Source organism: Aulonocara sp. 'chitande type north' Nkhata Bay, linkage group LG16, assembly GCF_057382095.1.
Source record: "Aulonocara sp. 'chitande type north' Nkhata Bay isolate Kocher_YH1m ecotype deep benthic linkage group LG16, A_spYH_male_GT1.1, whole genome shotgun sequence".
Classification (NCBI taxonomy): domain Eukaryota; kingdom Metazoa; phylum Chordata; class Actinopteri; order Cichliformes; family Cichlidae; genus Aulonocara; species Aulonocara sp. 'chitande type north' Nkhata Bay.
In genome coordinates, this window is record NC_141359.1 from 17,251,602 (window position 1) to 17,273,838 (window position 22,237).

A 22,237-nucleotide genomic window follows, 5' to 3' on the forward strand; every position below is an offset into this window, starting at 1 on the left:
TATTCATATGCAAACAGTAATGACTCATAACTAGCAACTGTTAATGCATATTATGCACAGGTAAATCTGGCTTCACCCAAACTGTTAGACAACCACACTAACAGAAAAAATTAACGGTTTAGTCTTTTTATTTTATCACACTTATGGAAAATTAAAGCAACAACAAAATGATCCAAGAGGTATTACATGTTTAAACACTGTCAGTTTCCATGTTGGGACACGTGCAAAAACAAAAACAAAAATATAAGGCTTTTTAAATGAATATTTGTAGCTTCCCCATTACATTTAGTTGATGGCTTTATTAGAAAACCATGCAAAGAGCATAAAAAATTAATAGTGGTCACCCATTGGTGCCATACTTTGCAATTTTACATAATTTATTTCTAGGAAATACTTTATAGAAATGTAGAGAATGTGTTCTTCCTGGCTCCTGGGTGATCAAGTACAAAGCTTGGCTCACACGCAAAAACAGGATCTCTGTTGTAGAGACAGAGACGCCTGAAAAATAGGATGGACCAAATTTAAGACACGCAAGTAAAATGGAACATTTCCCCTCATTCGCTCGCTTTTACACACAACAACACACACAAAATTTCCTGCCTGGCATTGTTTACATCCATTTTCTATACGTTCTAGTTGCAATATTCTTAGTTTACATAAAATCTATAAGAGCATTATAAAATATACATGATCTGAGAACTATAGAGGATGCAGAGGATGAGGCAATGGTCTCACAAGTAAACTACTGATGGATGCTGCCAATTAGCTGCCTCCCACAGGGATCACACTTCAATATTATCACTACACAGAATGACACATAACTGGCTCAAGTGCTGATGAAGTTGAAAGTAGCTAGCAGAGCAGTTTCAGTAGCAGCTATAGCGCCAATCTCTGAATGAGAACACAGGAAGAGCAGGGCATAAAACAAAAAAAGATTTGTTTCACTGTTGTGCTATCATTCTGGTATTCTTTCCTCCAAGTCTTCATGCTCGAGCAGGCAAAAAAACCCCAAAACAGAATCCTGACCAACACCCAAATCTCTGAATTTCATCACACCTAACACACAGAAAAATTACTACTAGGCTGCTTTTGAAGTGATTTTTCTTTCTCAGCGGGGTATATTCATCTTGAAAGCTCAGTGATAACCAGTCGAATCTGTCACCACCAACTTAGGTGAAGGATGAATAATTAACTCGTTTTTACCCCTTAAAGCGTCCACACTGCTCACTGCTCATCTTTACTTTTCTCAAAACCTTTCTCCAGCCCCGTTGCCATGGTCGCAACCTCATAACAGTGCTCCGTCCTGGATTCAGGCGAGTGGCCCACAGGGATGCAGTCGTAGCCTTTGCCTGCCGAGCTCATGCGCTTCCGGTTGCGTGCACCTGGCTGATAGAGCTGCATGGCTGGACGGTCCTGCAGGGAGAAAAGAGCGCAGGGACATGGGAGATACGCTATATAGTAGCAACTTGATTACACTGAGCCTACCTACTATGTGTGGTTACTTGCAATTTGTGATTACAATAGTGCACACTATGGGTGATTGCAGTAACTATCTCCAAGGTTAAATACCATTCATTCAATTTCTAAAAGGGATCTGCTTATTCATACACAACAAAGCAAGTTCACAGTTCTTTTGGGTGAAACTGCTGCATATAAAGCTCTACTGAAGTGTGTGAATGTGTGTGTGAATGGGTGGATGACTAGATATGTAAAGCGCTTTGGGGTCCTTAGGGACTAGTAAAGCGCTATATAAATACAGGCCATTTACCATTTACTGAAGTATTTTGTGATTCCAGTGGGAGTTGCACAGAATCTGGTAAATTGCTTCAAATAATAGGGTATTAAAAATTGTTATTTTGGGGGTTGAAAACCGTGTGGCTGAAAAAGAACAAAAGCAAACAAAAATAAGTAGTGAATTTACAGCTGCTGGCATCATCTCTGCTTGAAGCCTGAGGCTACACTAACTGACACCTAGCTCTAAACACAAATGAAGCTGTGAAACTGACAGCCTTCAAACAACAGTGTGGGTTTCACAGGTCTGAGAGTCTGGCAGGAGCAAAAAAAAAAGTTGAAAAACCCACTGATGATATCTTTGTTTATGATGCATTTAATAGTGTTTTCACAGGCCTGCTTGGAAGAAACATAAGCTGGCCTACTATCAGATGGAGACAGTCACACATAAATCAATATCTGAAACAAGTCTACACAGATGAACAAATTAGTGATGAAACAATCAGCGATCGCCTTCTCCCCATTCTCATGCTCACCTTCTCGCTCACCTTGTTTCGGAGGCGTTCCTTCCTGTTACCCAGGTCCTCTCTCTCCTCCTTTCCTATCTTGTCTCCACTGTCAGGACAGTAGGAATAGCCATGATGGTGTCCTTCTTTCTTTGCTCGGTCCTGGCAGTAGCCCTTCCCCCATTTGGTCTCATCCTTCCGCCGCATGAACTTGTCAAACTCATAGTGATGCCTCTGTCGTTTCCTCTCTTCATCTTTCCCACGGTGATCCTTATCTCTCTGCCTGCGCCCATGCTGTTCTCGCTGCTCCTTGTCACTCTCAGGCTGACCTCTAGTGGTCAGAATATAGATTGCAGAAACACCAGGTTAGATACCAGGATGCTAGTTGCAAAAGATTTGCATTATAAGACATCATGGAAGGTTTTTAAAAGTATTTTTTGGTTTTTCTGCAATACAATTTGTAATTATTAACTGTATATTAATGCTACAAAGATCAATGATTGTCCTTTAGAATACATAAAATATTGCGGCTAATATGTTATGTTAAATGCAATCAAAATATTTACGGTATTGATTTATGTTTTGGTACATATATATGTCTGAAAACTGTCCATAGGGGTGCCGTATTTTAACTAGTAGTGATCTAATTCTGTCAGCCAAAATCAAAACCAGTCAACATGTCTGAATGATTTCACAGTCCTTACTTGTCTTTGGGGTCCTTTGACTTTATTTGTCCTCCAGTTTTCTCCCATTTGCCTCTGTCTGTCTCTCCAGTGTCACTCTTGTCCTTCATTCGGTCTGAATCCACATCATCATCCCGGTCACTTTTCTTAAGGAGCTGAAGGAGCACAAATAATACAGAAAAAACTCCATGTCTACACGCCACTGCATGATCTAAACAACAATGGTTATTTAATGAGATTTTTATGCTGACTGGCTACCTTAATTTTAATGTCTTTGTCAGACAATTTCTTCTGCTTTTCTGCCTCTTTTCGCTTGCGTCTCTCCTCCTCCCGCCGCTTTCTCTTTTCCTCCTCCCTTTGCCGCTTCTTTTCAAGCTCTCTTCTTCTTCTCTCCTCTCTCTTCTCCTCTCTTATTCTCTGTCGAGGAAGATGGGACAGCTTGAAATAGATGTTTCACATTTCAAAAACACTTTGGAGATAGCTTCGCCTTCCTACCTGTTTCTCAATTTTCTTATTTTTGATGTACTCCAGCAGCGGTGTCGTCCGTTTGGCTAAAATCAAGAAACAATAGAATCAGTTAATCAATATATAAAAATCTGTGGTACGCTATTAGTAGGCAGATGGACACATGAAGATATTTTACTGTACCTATGAGCTCTCTGGTCTTGGCCTCTATCTCTCCTAGCAGTGTCTCAGGGTTGGCCATAGACTTCTCCTCGTCACAGGAGTAATTCTCCAAGAACCGCTTATATTCTGGATCTGACCCAGAATGGAACAGATACTAAATTAACAAGTTCTGACCTAAATGTGTCCTATTTAAACACTTTTGATTCTCTGAACATCCTAAACCCATGTAAGAATGACAAACTGTATTTAGGACAGCTTTAGAGCAGGACAGACTCTAATGTATTTTACCTTCTTCAATGCTCCCAGCTTTGGCATCTTTTTTCTTTAGCTTCTTCTTCGAAATCTTTTGAAAGGGAGCAAACTCTACGACTGCAGGATACTCTTGGCCTGAATAAATATTGAAACAGAAAGCAGCCCATCACTGACAGACTAGCTATCAGATAGTAACAATGGCAACAAAAGTTTTAAAGTGACCTCTTTGCCCATAAAGATTATCCTGTAACCGTAAAGCAAACATGCTTTTATTTGCATTTAACATAGCAGGATAATGTGGCCCTGTGTGCCAACAGTGATGCAGTGACAATAAAGTTAAAATGTGTTAAAAGCAGGCAAGAAGTACCTTTGTTGTCTATGAAGACATAGCCATCAAATCGGTCCCTAAACAGCAGGATATCCTCAGGGTTTTTAAAATTGATATACGCTCTGGAGAACAGGTGGGGGTACAGACTGTGAAGAGAAAATGGCATCCCAAAATTTCATAATTACATTTGTAAGAAAACAGAACTTTTAATCACCTAGTTCAGAAAATATTGATACCTTTGATCTGCTGGGAAAAACTCAAAGTAGTCATAAGATGGAAGTGGACTCAATTGCTCTTCTAGCTGCTCCTTTGACAGGTTGGGTGGGAGCCTTCGAATCACCACCTATAAGCATGTTTGCATGTTTGTTATTTTTATTTAACATTTGTTTTACACAGAAATACAGTAAGATAAATAAATCCATCAACTTTACAAAGGCACAACATATACATACCCCAAAAACCCCCTCCATATAAACTCATGTTGTTCAAAACTTGACACCAAAGAGCTACTTGAGGCAAATGCGCAGTCATTGAAACTATGAAAATATTAACTCAACAAAGAATTTAAACAGGCTCAAACACGATATAGCGATGTAATAAAACATTAGCAGTGATGGGAGCCAACACACTAAACAATTACTGAGTGTCTGCTGCAGCAATTCTTACATTCAAAGAACACGGGAATGATATTAAGGCCTAAAAGTGGGGTTACTGGGCATGCATGCTGAAAACAAGAAGTGTATCGGAGACAGTTTTGAGAATCGCCAGCAGTCGTATTCTGCATTCCGTTGAACGTTACATGGGAATGTCATCATAAAATACCAACGTGAAGAGTCGTTACATGAAATGAAATCAGACTTAAACGTGACATGTAAGCTGAGAGGAGGCTGTAAGTGGGTGAATCCACGGGATCGTCGTGAATCCACTGCCTCAAACTCTCGTCGCTGTCCGCGGTGCTGAAACGATCCCTCCGCGTCTCCTCCATGACGGCCCCCCCAAGCAGCGTAAACAATGCGACACGGTTCAAAAGCTCAGCTACCCACCTTTGTAAACACCTCTTTCTTCTCTTCTTTCTGCTTAGGGTTGCCGGAAGTGTTTTCCTGCTCTCTTGGGATGTCCCTAAACTGTATCTCGACGACGCTTTTCTCCTTGCCCACGGTCATCTGGTCCTTTTCAGACCGCATCTCTCTCCATCTCCCTTCTCTTCGCCCGCGTTAAGCCACCGAGTGCTCGCGAGAATACAGTGATGTCGCGAGCGGACAGAGGCTGGAAAAGACAGCTTTGATATCCCGAAGGCCGAAAGAACAGGCGGCAAACTATTTAATCAACAAACATTGTTATCGCTTTTATAGCCTTTTTGGAGTCTCTCTCTCTGTTTTTAAGCGGTTTTATGGTATGAAGTTTACGTAGTTTCCCTGTATGGAGCTGTTGTTCTAGCTTGGTCAACAACTGAAAGAAAAGAAAAGAAAATTTAAAAACTAAAATAAAAAAAAAGCAAAACAACTAAAATAATAGAAATAAACAATTTTATAAATAAACAAGGGAAACTATCCACTTGGTTGAAAAACGCATTTATTTAGTTTAAGCATCCACAACGGTCTTTAATCAGTACCGAAAAGTACGTAAGAAACAGTTCTTGCAATAATTACACACTCCCACTCACGCAGTGTGTATGTAACTCTATAAGACAGGCTCTTTCGGTGTCACTGTGAGGATCCCGAGGTGGGCTTCATGTCGCACTGACTCGCAGACGATGAGCTGCCCGCAAAACTCCACGATTCATGGCAGGAAGACTGGCTCGCTGACCGCCCGTGGATGTCTCGACAGGGAACTGCAAAAAGGTCAACAAAGCCATCTCTTCACATCGGACTCGGCATGGATGTGCACACGGCAAACTGGCGAATTTGTCCACAGTGGAATAAACCTCACACTTTTTCAAACCTATTTTTATAAACAAGTACTTTTATTCTTTCCAAGTACAAACAAGTTTTTTTCTTTAACTCAGCACTGAACTTAGGTTGGCAGCACACTCACTACTTAGGAAGGTTTCCTTGCTGCTTCTGGTCTCTGCACACAGCCGAGGTCCCTCTGGTGTCGACTCTGAGCTCTTCATGCTGGGGACAAAAGTGGAGCAGGTGTCCAAGTCCCGGCAGACCTTATCGTGGGTGTAAATGCCGGTTGACTTAGTTGGAGTGCAGCCCATCTCTCCACGCTCTCCATTGAACAGAAGGACCCCACGGTAAATAGCACAACCCTATCTGTCCTGTGGCTCTCAGAGAAGCGATGGAGACAAGTTCGGTGTTTTCACTCGAGCTCAGAGATCCCACCCCTCTCCTTAACTGGAATAAGACACGTGAGTGGCTGCTCAATGCTGCAGGTTAGTTCAATGCTGTTGATCTGCAGCAGATTCCTGCCTTTCCAATCAGCTTTTTAAAAGTTTTAAACACTTCTCACCCACAATGGTTTTTGTTTTTTTTTTTATTCCACAGAGCTAAATATATATATGGAGAAAACAAAAGCTGTTGCTTTTTAGAGAAGTTACTAGAAAAACAAGCCAAATGTTTCCTACTTCTAATTTTGTGATACCAGGTTTCATTTTGTCCCTACTGTTTGCAAACACCACCATTCTCAGCTGTGAATGACGAGGTGTCAAAACCCACACAATAAAATGTGTTTTGTTCCTTCAAATCTCTCTGTTTAGTGGTTCAGTTGAACACATTTATGAGCAAACAAATTTTCGTGTTAAGTTGCAAAGAACTCTTTCAACCACCAAACGTATAATCTACAACATTTCAGCTTTGACAACTTAGTAAACAAATGTGTAGAAAAAGAAAAATATTTAAAAACTTCTCATTATTATTCACCGAACCAACTGTGTTTAGTAGATTTTTGAAATCAATAGTAATAATTAAAAAAAGAAATGATTAGGTGTTATTCAACATTTCTTTATTTCAAGATAAATGCATTGTTTCTTGAAAGAATAATCAAAACGCTTTCCCCCACCAAAAACGGCTTGTTGTTAGCTGGCTCTTTATTCAAGTTGAAAATCCACAGGTTAAGCATTGGGGGTGGGGGCGCTGCCACAGGAACTGTAGTCTTTAATTTATGACGTGAGGCGTGTGGCTTCTTTCCCCTATTCATTCAAGTGTCATAGGAACACATGATCCCAGTGTCTTAACCCAAGGTCCAGTGCTGTGCCTTTGCTAGGCCACGTACTAAGCACCTTAACCAAGGTATTCCCCTTTTAAAGTGCATTCATGCAAACATAATATGCAATACAGCAGGTGCCGTATCAGATTTAATCTATACTTACTCATGTTAATAATGTTCACAACTGCCTCTTCTGTGTTTTGCTGCTTAGAGAAACAACAATACTATGCACAAGACGGGGAAACCTCAGGAAGCCTTTGGTAAAGAGCAGGTGCTAAGGTTTTGTGTTGTCCTTGGGCATGGATATGTGAACCTATGCCACCCTGTTGCCACGACAGTTCCACCTCGTGGCAGAGATCACGTGCTGGTGTCTGATAGGGTGTCTAACATCACGTCGCTCTCGTACATGTCACACTCCAGGGTTAACGAGAGCCGAAGCGGCGTCTCCAGCATCATCTTGTCCTGATTTGGGATAGGCGTTTCCAAAGACATGATGCTAGTGTCTTCCAATCTCGGAGTGGCTAGAAGGTCATCAGGCTCTGAGGTGTTCAGCATCTTCATCAGCGCTGGAGTGTTCAAGTTGCCTCGCACCTTATCGTTGATGTCTGTGCCTTAGCAGAAACAAACAGGAAGACTTCATTTTCTGAGGCAGATATCACTCATGTAATTACAATTACGCAGACTTAAAAGGACAGTTAAAGCCCAAATCTATTTTTTTATAATTACCCCTTTAGTCTATAGTGCTATTAATATATTGCTGCAGATAGCTTTGGATTTCAGTGGAGAATATTAGAGAAGATTATGCTTTTCCTGAGAAAGTCTTTTTGCAACCACAGCTAGCCTCCAGACCGTTTTATTGTCTATGGTGGCATCACAAATACAAGGTTCCTAAGAAGGTGCCTAATCTCACACAAAGGAAATACCCTTTTAGATAATAAAAAAAAGGTGACTATGAATATTTTTTACAGCTAAATTCTTTAACAATTTACTTTATATGAGACATAAGAAATGTGAAAATATTTTCCAAAATTGAAACCAACCTATATATGCATCAGTGTCACCGATGTACATCTCGATACAGTGGCCAAGCATCGTCACAGAGAAAGTGTCATCCCTTTTCAGTCCCAGTGCCTGCCAAAGAAAGACAAAAACCCCCCAACAAACTACTTTAACCCTTTTTTTAAAAATGATAAAAACAGATTGTTTTGACTATGTTTTATGTGCTAATAATACAATTATGTGATTTTAATGGCTGCTAGTATTCTGGACAGCACCCTCAACAAATAAAGAATTAAAATGAACGTTTCAAGAGCTAAAATAAGAATTAAAACCAAACATTGATCAAAGTCATGCATTATATCTGTGGCTTAAAAACCCCTAAAACAAAGTCACTGCTAAATCAAAAATACCTCTCTGCATTGGGCAATATTATATTTTTTAAGATGCAACTATAATATAGCTACTTTATCTTATTAACTTGTGATAGAAGTCAAATTTTTGGAGCCAAGTCATTTTATATTTTAAGTGAACCTGTACGATATCTAGACGGTGTATAGTTTATGTCAGATTATTCTTGTGTACTTTTTTTTTGGTGTACGTGTTTGGTTAACTAAAAAAAAAATAAAATAAAATCTCATAGGCTATACATTATTCCTTCTTTCCTACTAAAAATGCTACCTAAAATACCAGTAACACAGTAATCTTATGAGAGATTCATTTTAGTAACTTTGTTTCAGACTGTTAAGAACCCACAGGAACTCCAACTCCCTGTGAGTGCCTCTTACTAAAAGACAAACAAGGAACAAAACCAACGGATCCCTTTAAAGTTTACCGTGTGGAAGTAGTCAATAGCACTTTCAAAGTCACCCATGAGGCTGTGCACGTATCCTATCGCAGCATAGGTGGAGGCGTGCTGAGGGATCAACACCAGAGCTTGACGGTGGTACTCCAGAGCCTGGTCGTACTTTCTAAGGAAACAAACACAGCAACATGCAACGCTGTTACTCACTGAGTGAGCCAAACATCATCAGCAGGCTTTACATGTCATAAATAGTGCATTTAAAATGATTACAAAACTTTCCATTTCTATGTTTGCTGATGGAATAACAACAGCTATATAATTTTCCAATTTATATGTAGCGAAATTAATCAGTAACTATAAAATCAACTTTGAGCGTATCATGTACCATGGCAATGAGACATAACACAGTCTGCAAATACAGTCTTGATGTAATTAAGTAGTACTTACTTCAGTTTCCGACATACATGACCTAAGTTGTTTAACAGAGGCTCCCACTTGTCCACAGTAACCTTTAATTAAAAAAACAAAATTACAAAAATATTGCAAAGACTTAAGTTTTCAAGACATGGATCACATTGATGGTATCAGTTAAAACAATCAGCTGTTACCTCATTCCCTATGGCTTTGATCTTCTCCAGTGCATCAAGAAACAACTTCTCTGCTGTCTTCCAGCTGAAACAGAAAAAATGTTCTTAGAAAGCAACTAAATAACTGTCTGCAATCTGTGTACTAACACATGACAACAGTGCACTCTATACATTAGGATTTACTCAAATTTGCAACATCTCTTAGATCTCTTACATGGTTCCTACACTGTACTTAAATACCAAGACTGTATAAAAACCAAGATTACATAAATGCAAACACACGTTATGCAACGACTTCCTCAGATGGCTACTTGAGGCTGGTTCCAAAATTGTTGTCACGGTCCAGTGATTTCCAACATTACAGTTGAAACTCGCATGTTTACAGAACAAAAGGTCACAAAAAGCAATTTGTCCATAAACTCCCCCTTCATGACAACTGTACATGATTTAGACAACTTCAATGAACTAAAGCTTAAAATAATGCATAATTAAATGATATCTGTGTATGTGTGTACGTGTTCACTTGGGTGCTCACAAAGGCAGCAAAACTTGGTAACTAGCTGCTAAATTTACCTCATTTAATTATCTGCTTGTTAAGTGACGCACCAAAACCTGCTTACGGGGCCAAGCTCCTACTCTGTTCATTAAGGCTGTCGTCCTTTAAATGTGCTGTAATGCTTTACATCTTTGTTTAATTTAATATAAACACCCTCTAAAAATAAGCTCTGATCATTGTCGGCTATTCATGTGCATCACATTTTTAGGCTGTTTGAATGGGTAGATTAAGCTGAGGTTTAGCAATTTTCCAAAGGAAGTAATGCAAAACACGCACAAAAATGTTGATGTCTAACCTCATGCTGTGGATGGATCATTACAGATGTTCTGTTGACTGGAGTTTGTTTTAAGCGTCTTTACCTGCCCTATGATTGCATTTTCTTTGCCCACCGGGAAACCTCACATTAAGTTTTATTGAAGTAGAAAAAGTTAATGTTCATCCTCCATCACTACTTTGCTAATGTGTTTTTAATATCCTAATTAGCTACATAGCTTTGTAGCTAGCTACCACCTAGATCAACTTCAATGTACAAACATTGCTGTTGTTTAGTTTTCTGTCTTCATTCAAGTCTGAAGTGATACCAGAACAGCACATTTGAGCTTTTTAGAAATCACTCAATCAGAACATGGTATAATCATCTTCAGGTGGAAACTGCTGAGCTAATTTTGTAACTGTTAAACTTCTTAAATCCTCTTTTTCATAGATGCTTGGGTGGTTAAGCTCTACTGTAACACCCAGAAGAGCAGCCACACTGATCATTTTATTTAAGATGAAAGAATTTGGGCCATTTTTAACTCTCGTTCATACCACAGTGTTTGTTTGAATTTGTAAACCGAAGCAGAGCTGCAGACCAACAGGAGACATGAGCGTAATTACACCCATCCATTCTATACAGTTTATGATACCAATATCCATTTGCTGATGACAACATTTATCCTAAATGTGTCCAACAAAAAGTTTAAGGGTGTTTGTGCCGTCATACTCACTCTCCATTTTGAAATGCAACCACTGCCACTTCATGAATGACAAATGGGTCCTCTGGAGCAATGCTAAGAGCCTGGCTGAAAAAACGTTCTGCTAACTTGGAGTTGTTGGTTAATCCATACTCCAACCCAATGTAGAGCATGGGCAAGTGACACCTGTGTAACAGAGTACAGGAAACAGGAAAGCTGAATCTATCCTCATCTCATGTTTTACAAGCACGTCAATGCACACAGAATACTCAACAATAACATGACCTGACTTTTACATGTGACAGTATGTTGTGTTTCTTAGTCACCATTATAGTCTAGAAAGATTCAAGGAGTCAAAAGCATGCACTTAAGCATGAATGTAAAGCATGAATGTCACAATGACCCCAAAACAACACCACAAACACACAAATAAAAGGTTGCAAAAATGGCTGCAGACATTTAAGCCAATATTTTTTTCTTGTCAATAGCAGGAAATGCTTTTATACTCGTGGCTCTCAGCATGTAATCTGGCAAAAATACAGCAAAAATATATGTATGTTCAACACAACCTGGATGGCATTATGCTTGGATACTGCTGAGGTTTTTAAAGGACATGATAGAAACATTTGACTCTTTTGTAATTAAAGTTTTAACAAAATTCTTTACCAACCGCAGCTATATACAGACAAACATTTTACATGCGTATGGATCATTCTCTGACACATCAATCATCAACCTACCCTTTCATCAGCTGAGCAGCAGTGAAGTAGGCAGCCATGGCTTGGTCATGCTCACTCTCCACCGCAAAGGAATGCCCATAGGCAATCCATGCAGGACCGTAAGTCCTCTCCAAAGTGGTGGCTTTGCTTAAGGAGATGTACAACAGCAAATATGTTTGAGAGACCAGAACATAAACTGTCAGTAACTTTTTTTTTTTGTAACAAAAAGGATGGATTTCTCTTTAAGAGGCAACATAAATACCTGAGGTATCGTCGAGCATGTTCGTTTTTATGGCCAACCATGAGATAGTAGCAACCCACAGCAAACCAAGACACCTGGTTAAAAGGTTTTTAGTTATCAGCAAAATAATTGGGGGAAAAAAATGTATAACAGATCAAATAATGAAAAAAAAAACTTACTGGGTTGTTGGGATATAAGTCTACAAGTTTGTGTGAGAGGTAAAACAACTCTGCACGGACAAAAACAAAACAAAAACATTAAACTGATATTCAGGGGAACCAAACTAAACATGCTGTATGAATAAACCCGTGTATATATTTTACCATTTGCTTTTCCAAGCTCCACCAGTGTTCCTATGTGGACTGGCAAACAGCTGGCGTGGAAGGGGTCTTTAACCATTACCCTGTAATCAAAGCAGGTGTACTTCAGGTACATCACCAAAATCAGAAGTCACAAAAAATGTATTTGCTAGTCATTCATAAATCTAAATGTATACAAATATAATCTAGCGTAGTTAAAGAGCAAAATCTACAGCTAGATTTCATTTTCTTAGATTCTACAGTGGCACTAAGTCTGCTACTACTAAATGAAAACCCTGGGACACCTACATTGATGTGAGTTTGTAGCACATCTTGAAATCACAGTTATAATAATGCCTTTCAGCAAGAGACACGACGACATCCAAGTTGTCCTGAAGACCATTGACCATCTCTGGCACCACTAAATCACTGGGCTTGTTATACTGCAGAGGAAAGCAGAGAGAGCATGTGTCAAATTCATGTCTGTGAAAGCACATAGCAAGGTTAAAATGTGAGATGGTGTGAAAACAGACAAAACCATCACACAGCAACAACAGACAACAGTCACTCTACACACTCATGCTTATAATAACTGCATAGAGATCATTTTTCTATAATTTGTTATCAGCAATGGCAAACCAGTGAGCTGATATCACAAAAAATATCCTTAATCATAAATTCACTGTTAGCGTTGGGCCTTTGGTTGCAATCCTTGAAAAGAGGGGGAAAAAATACCCCCAACTTTATAAATTCACAGTTAAAATCCAGTTGTTAAACTAAATGCATAACCCCTTACCTTCTTTAATTTATTCTCAAAAAGGAAGTGTAACAGCTCCTCTTCCTCCTCAGTACACTGTTGACTCAGAGGAAGGGAGTCGAGGAACTCCTTCTCTGTTGAAAGATGAAAACGTACAGCGTTGTTATAAACTACTGGAATTATTATGGCATCAATGTGCACAAAATGGAATTCTTAGTGCACACGCTGGCCACAGAGTCTCACCTTCCTGTGCAGTCAACATGTGGTGGGACGTTAAAAGGTCAAAGGCTTCAAAGCAGTACACATCCAGTTTCAAGGCCTCTTTGTAGCTGGAGGTGGCCAGTGGTCTGTTATCCATGGCATCATAGATCTTACCCCGCAGGAGGCAGATGGAGCTGCTGATCTGAAATATTTCATTGGGAGCAAAGATGAATAGAAAGAAAGGTTGAGTCTATGACACTGGACATAAATTCATAGAGTGTTAATACTCCATACACAACAACACTGGACAGCATTTTGAGATAATTCTCACATCCTGAAGGAAAGAACAATTTATGCTATTTCTCTACAAACAGAATTTGTGTGGATTGCACAGGGACATAACTCACTGGTACAAAGGATCCTTCATGCCTCAATACGTGTTTGAAGACCTTGATCATTCTTAATTTGTTTGAAGTGTGGGTGCTTATTGAGGAACTTGAGCATAGGTAACTGGTTTTTAAAATAGATTATAGAATTCACTAATCTCAAGTCCAAAGGAGGAGAGTTACAGAGTCTGGGGGACATTGTTTGTGCTAAAATGTTTCAACCCTTCCCGAACGCTTCTTTCACTGCACATGAAAATGGTTTTCGCTAAAGGTGGAAACAGAAAATGTGGTTCACAAAAGGTACAAATATACTATTAAGTATAACCTAGCTGTGTAGACATAAGAGAAGATACTATCAGCTGGTGATGTGCAAACCAAAAGTGAGCAAATGACTCAACTGAGCACCGCTCGCTGCACTCACTAGTTGTACTCAATAACACAGGAAGAGCAAACGATGAATGGAAATGGAAGATGTTTACATGGTAGGAAAGAAGAGCAACCCAAGATACACCATCGCAGATAGAAAATATTTCTCAGTTTCAGTTCCTGGAGAGTTACAAGGCTCGATTATGTTTGTTAAATTAAATTGTTAAGCAGTTATTTCACTTTTACTTAAACTGGATATGAAACTCTACATGTATTAAGGTAATTTCCACCATGGAGCCCTGCTCTAATTGACTGTCACAAATCTAACACTGTCTGTGAAGCTGGAATTACAAAAAATAAGTGTTTTAAGTTAAAAGTGACTGTTTTTAGAGCATGTCTAGCACCATCTCGTCCAGTACAGACTGTGACTTCACTAGGTTGATTGCTGCTAACAGACTAAAATTAGTTCATATTAGCTAAATAGTGACAGAAACAATATCACAGTGGAAAAAAAGAAAGCTAAAACTAAAAAGCAGTCTCAGGGTGTCATTTTTATATGGCCCCTGGCTGAAAGAATTAGTTTCATGTTAAAAAACCAAAGCTATACTGCCTACTGTCACTCTGTGTCTCTTAAGCATCAAATGGTTTCTCGTTGTTGGTTAGTTGTTAAATACTTTTGTAAATGATGTCTGTGCGAAGGAGAGTGTGCTTGAGTCAGGTGCTCCAGCAGTTTAACAGACTGACAAGCTGAGCTGAAGTTGACGCCGTCTCCTCTGTATTCAATTTTCCCTCGTGAGGTCATGTGAAAAGACCACGCCAGCTGGCAGAGCATGTCCAAAGGATGCAATCAGCACTATTTTATACAATAATCTAACACTCAGTTATCTCAACGTTAAGTGTCTTTTTCTAAGCATACCCAAACAGGTTACAATATAACTGGTTACTACATGTGATCAGGCCACAAACATAACACTAAGTCAGTATTGTAGAATATTGTCCGCAGCTAAAAAGTAAGGGGCTTTACGAAAATTCCTAAAGTCCTCAACAAGATCAACTATCTTCTTACTGTTATGTATGTTTGTATGCACCTCCATCTCCTCCCTAACAGGTGGGCCAATCTGAATGAAAGTTTGCAAGAACATCGTCACACATACAGCAATTAACTACACTAAGCGGTGCAAGACCAAAGCCAAGAAGATTATGAGGGATCTCTCCCATCCCAACAATGGACTCTTCTCACTGTTGAGGTCTGGGAAGCGCTTCTGCTCCCTTAAGGCCAAAACAGAGAGAATGATGAGGAGCTTCTTCCTCTTACTCTCTGTCATTACTACACATCAGTAACTGTTTATTCCACTGTATACTAGTGGTGCAACGGATCAAAAGTCTCACGGTTTGGACCGGATCATGTTTTTTTCGTCACAGATCGGATCAAGTTTCAGATCAGCAGAAAAAAAAAAGAAGAAAAAATTTAACTCGTCATTTACTTATTTAAGTATTTTTTGCCTATTAAAAACATTCAACTCAAGACTCATTCCACGCAATTATATAAAAACAAATTAAGGTGCAATATAGGGCAGTACAGGGCTTTCTATCTACAACTCCGCTGTGATATAATGAGCGGTCAAATCATTTAAAAATATAACTCATTAAACATACACACCACATGGCAACCCAGACTTACAGAAGCAGGGGACATGTCCCAATCCTTGGTTGATTCTGATGTCTCATTGTCTTCCTTTCCACTCCTGTCCAAAAGCTTTTTGCTTGCTGGCTCTTCTGCATCTAAGATATCCAAGGCCTGCTGGAACTCTTTGGCAGCATACTAGAAAAAGCAGAAACAAATAAGAAGCATTAAAAATGACAGATCTAATCGATTATCTGCAATTTAGAAGATTGCAGAAAAGGCTATAACAACTGGCATGTTGTGCATCTTCCATTTACTTACATGACACCTTGCAGCAAGATACTGACAAGCTCCGTACAGCTGTTAAAGAGAAGACAAGAGATGTTTAAAACTTTGGTCTGACATTATGCTGCTGACTTTTTTATGACAAACAGTTTAACTCTAACACACACCACCCCCGTACTAAACACGGTTATAAAGGCAATCACCCACTTTTCAACACTCACGCAACGCACCTTGTCAAGTTTACGTGAACGGAGGGCATGGGAGGCTCTGTGGTACTGTGAGGTCAGATAAAGGCACTGAGCAAGCCAGTAAATATCCTGGGGATCTTCTGTATGTAAACAAAGTCGATAGGGTTATCAGTTTTAGAGGTTAGGAAGTTATCGCTGGCAGGTTTCACACCAATGAAGATGTGCTAGGATGCTAATCTGTTATCCGCCCAGACCGCTAGTAAAACTTTCTTTCAGCTGCAACGTAACAGGAAAACGTAACCACTTCCCATGAAGCACCACACACACCATCATTAGTTTTGCTGACAGGTTAAGTAATGCTACTCTAACAGACAGATTAGAACTACCGTAATTTGCTCACCGTGAGAGAGAGATGCTATCTTGTCGGCCCAAAATAGAGCACTCTGGTACTGTTGCTGTAAACAAACACACAAAGGCACCGCATCAGTCTCCAAAATATATGTCAAGCTGCTCACTGGCTGTTATTTGTTAAAGAGGAAAACAGCAAGAGTTCGTTACCACTGACACCAAACGTGCTAAAAAAAAAAAAAAAAAAAAAAGCTAGCGTAAGCTAGCAACACAGAAACTAATATTTTTTCCTACCTGATCGATGTATTGCCGCACTCGCTTTCTGAGTCTGTCGAGGTTCATTTTGACTTTTTAAAAGTGGACTGTCAAAAGTTCTGACTATCACAAGTGTGTCATTCTAAGAAGCAGAGGAAGCAATGCACTAAAACACTACGTGAGATCTCGCTAGCTGCGTAAAATCAAACCCGCGGCTTCTTTCTGCAATGAGTGCTCCGCTAAACCGTTCCGTAAGGAAACTACGTCGTGATAGAAAGTTCCACGTTGACGCTCCTGGCCCCCGGGCCGCCTAACCTAACAACAACAACAACAACAACAACAACAATAATATATGTTATTTCAGTGTATTTCCCCTGTTTTTATTTGTCATCACATTAACAACAGTGAAGACAGATACAACAGGAACACCTTTCATCTTACAGCAGTTAAATAAACACAATACATGCATAACAAATAGAATAAATCGGCAGAATGGTATAGGGATAAAAGAGAAATACATTTTAAACACTAATGACTAAACAAATATCTTAATAATGTAAGAAGTATTCTGAAAGTAAAAATATAATAGAATGAAGTCAGGGTAAAATGAAATACAAATAAAGTAACAATATGAAAAAAGGAAAAAGAAAACTGCATTTAAAATTGCTTACCTAATCACAGAATAACAAATACTGCATTAACATTTTTCCTGTTTTTATTTTTAGGTTTATTAGGAGTCCTTGGCATTTTTAAATACATCAAAAACATGTGACTTGTCAATAGAATGACTGCTTTAATTGATTTATTTTGAATTTTAGGGTGTATCTTGTGATTTCTTTCTTTCATTCCTTTTCTCATTTGGTAGTGCATTTGTTTTAAAGGTATCTGTGTTCCTGTATCCTCTTCCTTGTTGCTCGTTTTTCTTCTTTTGCTTTGCACCACATTTCCTGCTTACCTTGCTGCTTTTTTCTTGTCCCTAGCAGTGACACATGAGATCAGGTGTTCACATTTTTATCTGATTTGTACATATAGTGTGAAACAAAAGCATATAGAGCATAGAAGTTAAGGAATGCAATGCAGCTTTAAGGAAGAAAGAAAAGGACACCTTTTGCTGATTTTCTCTGTCATGAGGATAGTGACTAATTCTTTCCATCACTTCGGTAGTTTTGAGCCAATCCTCGTGCCAAGCCCTCACATAGAAAGGTTTGCACTGGCTCAGTTTAAGCTGGATCCTTTGATTCTCTTGGGCAATTCTGAGCATTTCCAGCTGCTGATTTTTGTTCCCAGGGCTATATTGAAGAAAAAGAAAGCACAATTAAGCCGCCTTATTTCTTTGAAAACCCTATTGTTCTGACACCGTTATTACGAAACTTAACTGACCTTTTCTTTTCATAGAAATTCCAGTTGTCGACTCTTCCAGGTGTGCTCATAATATGTGATATATTCTCTCTAAGCCTATTGTTTTCTCTCTGAATCTCCAGCATCCTCAGCGATTCAGTCTTAATTCAACAAAATGTGATTAGAAACAGTCACATTTACAGGAGGTTATTCTAACTACATGTATGTAAAAACTGTGTTTTAGTCACTCTAAAACATTGTTATTACATTGGATCACTTCAGGCTTCACAATACTTTATTCTACACTGACTGGAGGTAAAAATAATTTTGTGATTCTAATTATTCATTTAAATTTCTTATGTTTTCTCACTCAAAGGACAACCTTGTGATTCTTCTGCTTGGGAGTGAGGTGACTATATGTCTTTGGTGGTCCCGTGTTTACCACTGGATTTGCTGTCATCACCTTGGGGGAAAAAACCACATACATGTCTGTCTGAGGCGGTAAACCGTGATTATCCTGACTTTAAAACAACTGTATAAAACAAAAAGGTAGATTCGTTTGTGACAAACCCCCCCCCCCCCCAAACAACCTAAGGTCAAGACATTTAGAATATGGGCAAACAGGGAAAATGATGACAAATGTTTTTTAAAAAAATGTAAAAATCAAAGACTTTTCTCTTAACTCTTTTTCTGTGCATGTCGTATGCAGCCTGGTCCAATTTCTCCTGCAGGTATTTGCTTGCAGTGGGAAACAGGGGCACTGCTAAGGGATGCAGCGACAGCTTCCTGTAAAGAGAAAACAGAAAAAAAGCTGCAAAAAACCAAGCCCTTTACACTCAGCAGAAAACAGTTTCACACATTTTAATGATACAATGAAAATGAAGAAAACTATAACAAATAAAATCCACATGGGGATTGTTTTAAAATTGCTCAAGATTATTTAAAATAGAATCAGAATCAGAATACTTTATTAATCCCTGGGGAAATTATGTGGGTTATGGTTGCTCCAGTCCAGTAACATTAAGAAAAACAAAAGCAAAAACAAAAACAGACTAAACTATTAGCAATACAATATATTAAGATACAATGAATAGCACAATATAAGGAATAGCACAATAAAAGTATGGGCAAATTATGCAAGAATAACAAGCTCTGGGATGCCCTGTCCAGATCAGGGGTGCTTCTTTTTTCTAGTACCTATAACTTGGCCATCTCCATGTCTCTTATACACCTGCTCTATGTGGCAGGTATGTGTTTCTGTTTCATGGACTGTATGTTTATTTATGAGTGCTTTAGATTAACTTATTTGTATCCAGTTCCAGCCATGTAAACGAAGTGAATCCCCCCAAAGGTTCACGGTCCCTGGAAAGTTTCTGCAGTGGAAAATAGGCTCATGCAAAGAGGACAGCTTTGCCGAATAAATAAAGCAGTAGGGCCTATGTAGAGATGGGACTTTTTTTCCTAAATTGTCCAGCATCTCTTAATCCAAATAAACGACGGACAGTTTGTTAACAGGGTGCATCAACAGTTGGCGCGTACGCCAATAAATCAATTAGCGTAAATACCCTCGGGCTCCCTGCCTCACCTTGCAGTCTGTGGTTGCCCTGCTTCCTTGGTTTCTTTACTCATCTTTCCGAGAGTACGCTGAACCGTCCGCGCGGACTAAAGCTCAGAAAACTGCAGTGTGTTTCGTGCCAGTCATACACGGTTGCCATGACAGCAGAGCGAGAGAGCGGAGATGAATGGTTTCAAACGATGCGCCTGTTTGGTTTGTTCCACACAGAGAAACACATACAGCCACAGAGATAGGCTAATTAGCGAGCAGACTGTGGAGCGAGTGGCTGTAAAATGAGCCGCTGTGTGAAGACGCATTTACACATAGTTCAAAGCTGAAAATGAGGAAAATGAGCTAGAACATAAACTGCTTTTATTTATTTATTTTTTAGTTTAGTTTACTTTTACAAAGTAAAACAAATAACACTTACTGTGTCTGGCTAGACATTATGTCCACTAATCACTTTGATCTCTTCATCTTTTAGAGCATCAGTGGAATTAATTTAACCAAATGTAGAATGAATTTATAAGCTGTAAGGACACAGTATACAGTATCTTTTGTATTTTAAGTACATACGGTCAATAACAGTGGAAAACTTACACCAGTGCCACTTAAACTAACACTAGTGCAAACTTAGTTTATACACAAAACAAGAAATGACATTGTTAGATTTTGCCTGGTCATGAGGAAAAATGAGGAAAGTTAATTATTGTGAAACCTTTAACTTAAATTAGAAATACAAAGCATTACACTTCTATACTGTGGTATCACGTTGGATTATTTCAATGTGTTTATAAAGTATTATGTGTATCATCCGGGAAATAAAAGACAGAAAGAGGAAATCAGAGTTGTTGAATGAAAACTATTCTAGTGATTTGACTCTATGAATGAATATACATGCAACACTTCCCCCTACTGACAGGAACTGGCTACGACGACTTTTGACACACATGGCATTTTTACTTTTAAGCATTCAAATTTCACGCTAGAAGGAACAACAACAACAACAAAAAAGCACTGATGAAAAAATGGTCACGTCACCGTTTTTTCACACCCTTATAAGCTGTTATAAATGTTGTCATTAAGATAACAATTAGCCAGAAAAATAAACTGTAACATTCACTTCACACATATTTCAAACCTGTAAATACTCATAAGCAAACTGTTCTTCAAGTACAGGTTTAATGAGAATATTGCACAATCACAAAGCTGTCGTAGACGTTAGCAGCTGATGTCGATCTGTCACGGCTACAGGCCTCATGTCTGGCATTTCCCCACAGATGCCCTCAGAGGTGAATTAATTGGCCCCCCTTCCATCTCCCAGCGTAGTCTTGCCTCAGTGCGTGGGAAGCACTCTCATGAATGAATTATATGCAATAAAACATTTCCAGTCCACTTTGTTATTTTGTTGTATAAGAGGAGACGTGTTGATGGGACAGATGGAGAATACCAAGATGGAAAAAAATCATGTTACATGCCTCTAGATCTCTTCCATCCTATTTTTGTTTTGTTTTTACACTTTTGTGTTTTTTGTTGAACAGTTAAACTGAGATATTTGTAAAATGTTTCTAGGCCTTTGAATATGTGTGATTATAGCATGGGCAAATGTCTGTGACCAATTTTGAATTGATTTGAATACTAAGCCCTTCAGGACCGATGACGTTTTGAAGGCATTCTTGTGCAGTTTATTTATGAATTTATTGAAATGTTCTGACTAAAACCCAAATTCCATTTCTCATGCAGACTGCAGGCGACATTTGGACATAAAACTCAGACCTTTCCAGGGACTGTTGCAGAAACTTTACAAATAGAGTTTCTGCTGTTTCTGCTGCACAGTGTTTAACTTTGTCCAAATAAAAATTTGACATGTTATCAAAATGCTTATAAGAACATAGAGCCTTCTACTTTCAGACTGTTGTGTACACTTTCTGCCAAAGACTTTCCCAGATTTTAATACTGTGTTTACATTCACTGGCTTGGTATGATTATATTAGCATACTAATATACTATATTGAACTATATGATTAATCAATTTGAAGAAAGCTTTCGAGTCCTAATAGGACATGGAGAAAAGGACAATGTTGTTGAGCTTTTGGTAGCTTAAACAGTGGCTTTTATGTGTAAACAGTTTTAGAAGATTTGATTTTTAGGCTGCAGTTGTCAGATTTAAGGTTGGACTTTTGGATTTGACTGGAATATTCATTTGTATTTATGAGTTGGGGTTTTTTTGCCAGAATTTTAAGTAGGTGGATCAAAAATAACTTTGATTAATTGCATTGTTTCATTTGATTAATCATTTATTAAAAAACAACCACAAAAGAACCCCAACAAAACAAAAGCAAGAGCCACTTTGAGAACATAAACTGCTGCCAAGGCAGCTCACCATCCATCCATCCATCCATCCATCCATCCATCCTCTTCTGTTGGTGGAATAATATTTTGTTTTTGTATATGCTCTTCATCTTTGTTAGTTTTTTAACAAGTTTGCATTTGTTTTTATT

At 38.8% G+C, this 22,237-nt stretch overlaps 3 protein-coding genes across 7 annotated transcripts; all 3 read right to left on the minus strand.

The window, feature by feature from the left end:
- Positions 1-110: 110 nt before the first annotated feature.
- Positions 111-5,371, minus strand: upf3a (UPF3A regulator of nonsense mediated mRNA decay). 4 transcript variants are annotated; one of them, XR_015125314.1, is made up of 11 exons: positions 5,171-5,371; positions 4,364-4,470; positions 4,167-4,273; positions 3,836-3,934; positions 3,569-3,679; positions 3,416-3,471; positions 3,179-3,337; positions 2,942-3,075; positions 2,280-2,568; positions 1,769-1,878; positions 1,282-1,413 (listed from the first exon to the last, which is right to left on the minus strand). XR_015125314.1 is itself a non-coding variant. In XM_086266081.1 (10 exons), the coding sequence occupies exons 1-10, from the start codon at positions 5,309-5,311 to the stop codon at positions 1,225-1,227; spliced, it is 1,404 nt and encodes a 467-aa protein (XP_086122207.1). In that variant the 5' UTR covers positions 5,312-5,369; the 3' UTR covers positions 111-1,224. The 4 variants fall into 4 exon arrangements, 2 of the variants coding, with proteins under 2 accessions (XP_086122207.1, XP_086122208.1); XR_015125313.1 differs by having other exon boundaries at positions 2,268-2,568; positions 5,171-5,370; XM_086266081.1 differs by lacking the exon at positions 1,769-1,878 and having other exon boundaries at positions 111-1,413; positions 2,268-2,568; positions 5,171-5,369.
- Positions 5,372-6,783: 1,412 nt separating this feature from the next.
- On the minus strand, positions 6,784-17,098 carry cdc16 (cell division cycle 16 homolog (S. cerevisiae)). 2 transcript variants are annotated; one of them, XM_086266080.1, is made up of 18 exons: positions 16,883-17,098; positions 16,641-16,695; positions 16,283-16,377; positions 16,089-16,127; positions 15,825-15,965; positions 13,434-13,593; positions 13,230-13,324; positions 12,743-12,876; positions 12,458-12,537; positions 12,314-12,363; positions 12,156-12,229; positions 11,915-12,040; positions 11,208-11,360; positions 9,687-9,750; positions 9,526-9,587; positions 9,109-9,244; positions 8,318-8,408; positions 6,784-7,888 (listed from the first exon to the last, which is right to left on the minus strand). In XM_086266080.1, the coding sequence occupies exons 1-18, from the start codon at positions 16,928-16,930 to the stop codon at positions 7,635-7,637; spliced, it is 1,857 nt and encodes a 618-aa protein (XP_086122206.1). In that variant the 5' UTR covers positions 16,931-17,098; the 3' UTR covers positions 6,784-7,634. The 2 variants fall into 2 exon arrangements, with proteins under 2 accessions (XP_086122206.1, XP_086122204.1); XM_086266078.1 differs by having other exon boundaries at positions 6,795-7,888; positions 16,283-16,380; positions 16,883-17,097.
- Positions 17,099-17,293: 195 nt separating this feature from the next.
- On the minus strand, positions 17,294-19,902 carry cfap97d2 (CFAP97 domain containing 2). The gene is made up of 6 exons (XM_086266921.1): positions 19,767-19,902; positions 18,865-18,967; positions 18,564-18,644; positions 18,224-18,342; positions 17,949-18,132; positions 17,294-17,819 (listed from the first exon to the last, which is right to left on the minus strand). Exons 1-6 carry the CDS (start codon positions 19,808-19,810, stop codon positions 17,658-17,660), a joined length of 693 nt encoding a protein of 230 aa, XP_086123047.1. The 5' UTR covers positions 19,811-19,902; the 3' UTR covers positions 17,294-17,657.
- Between the last annotated feature and the right edge of the window lie 2,335 nt (positions 19,903-22,237).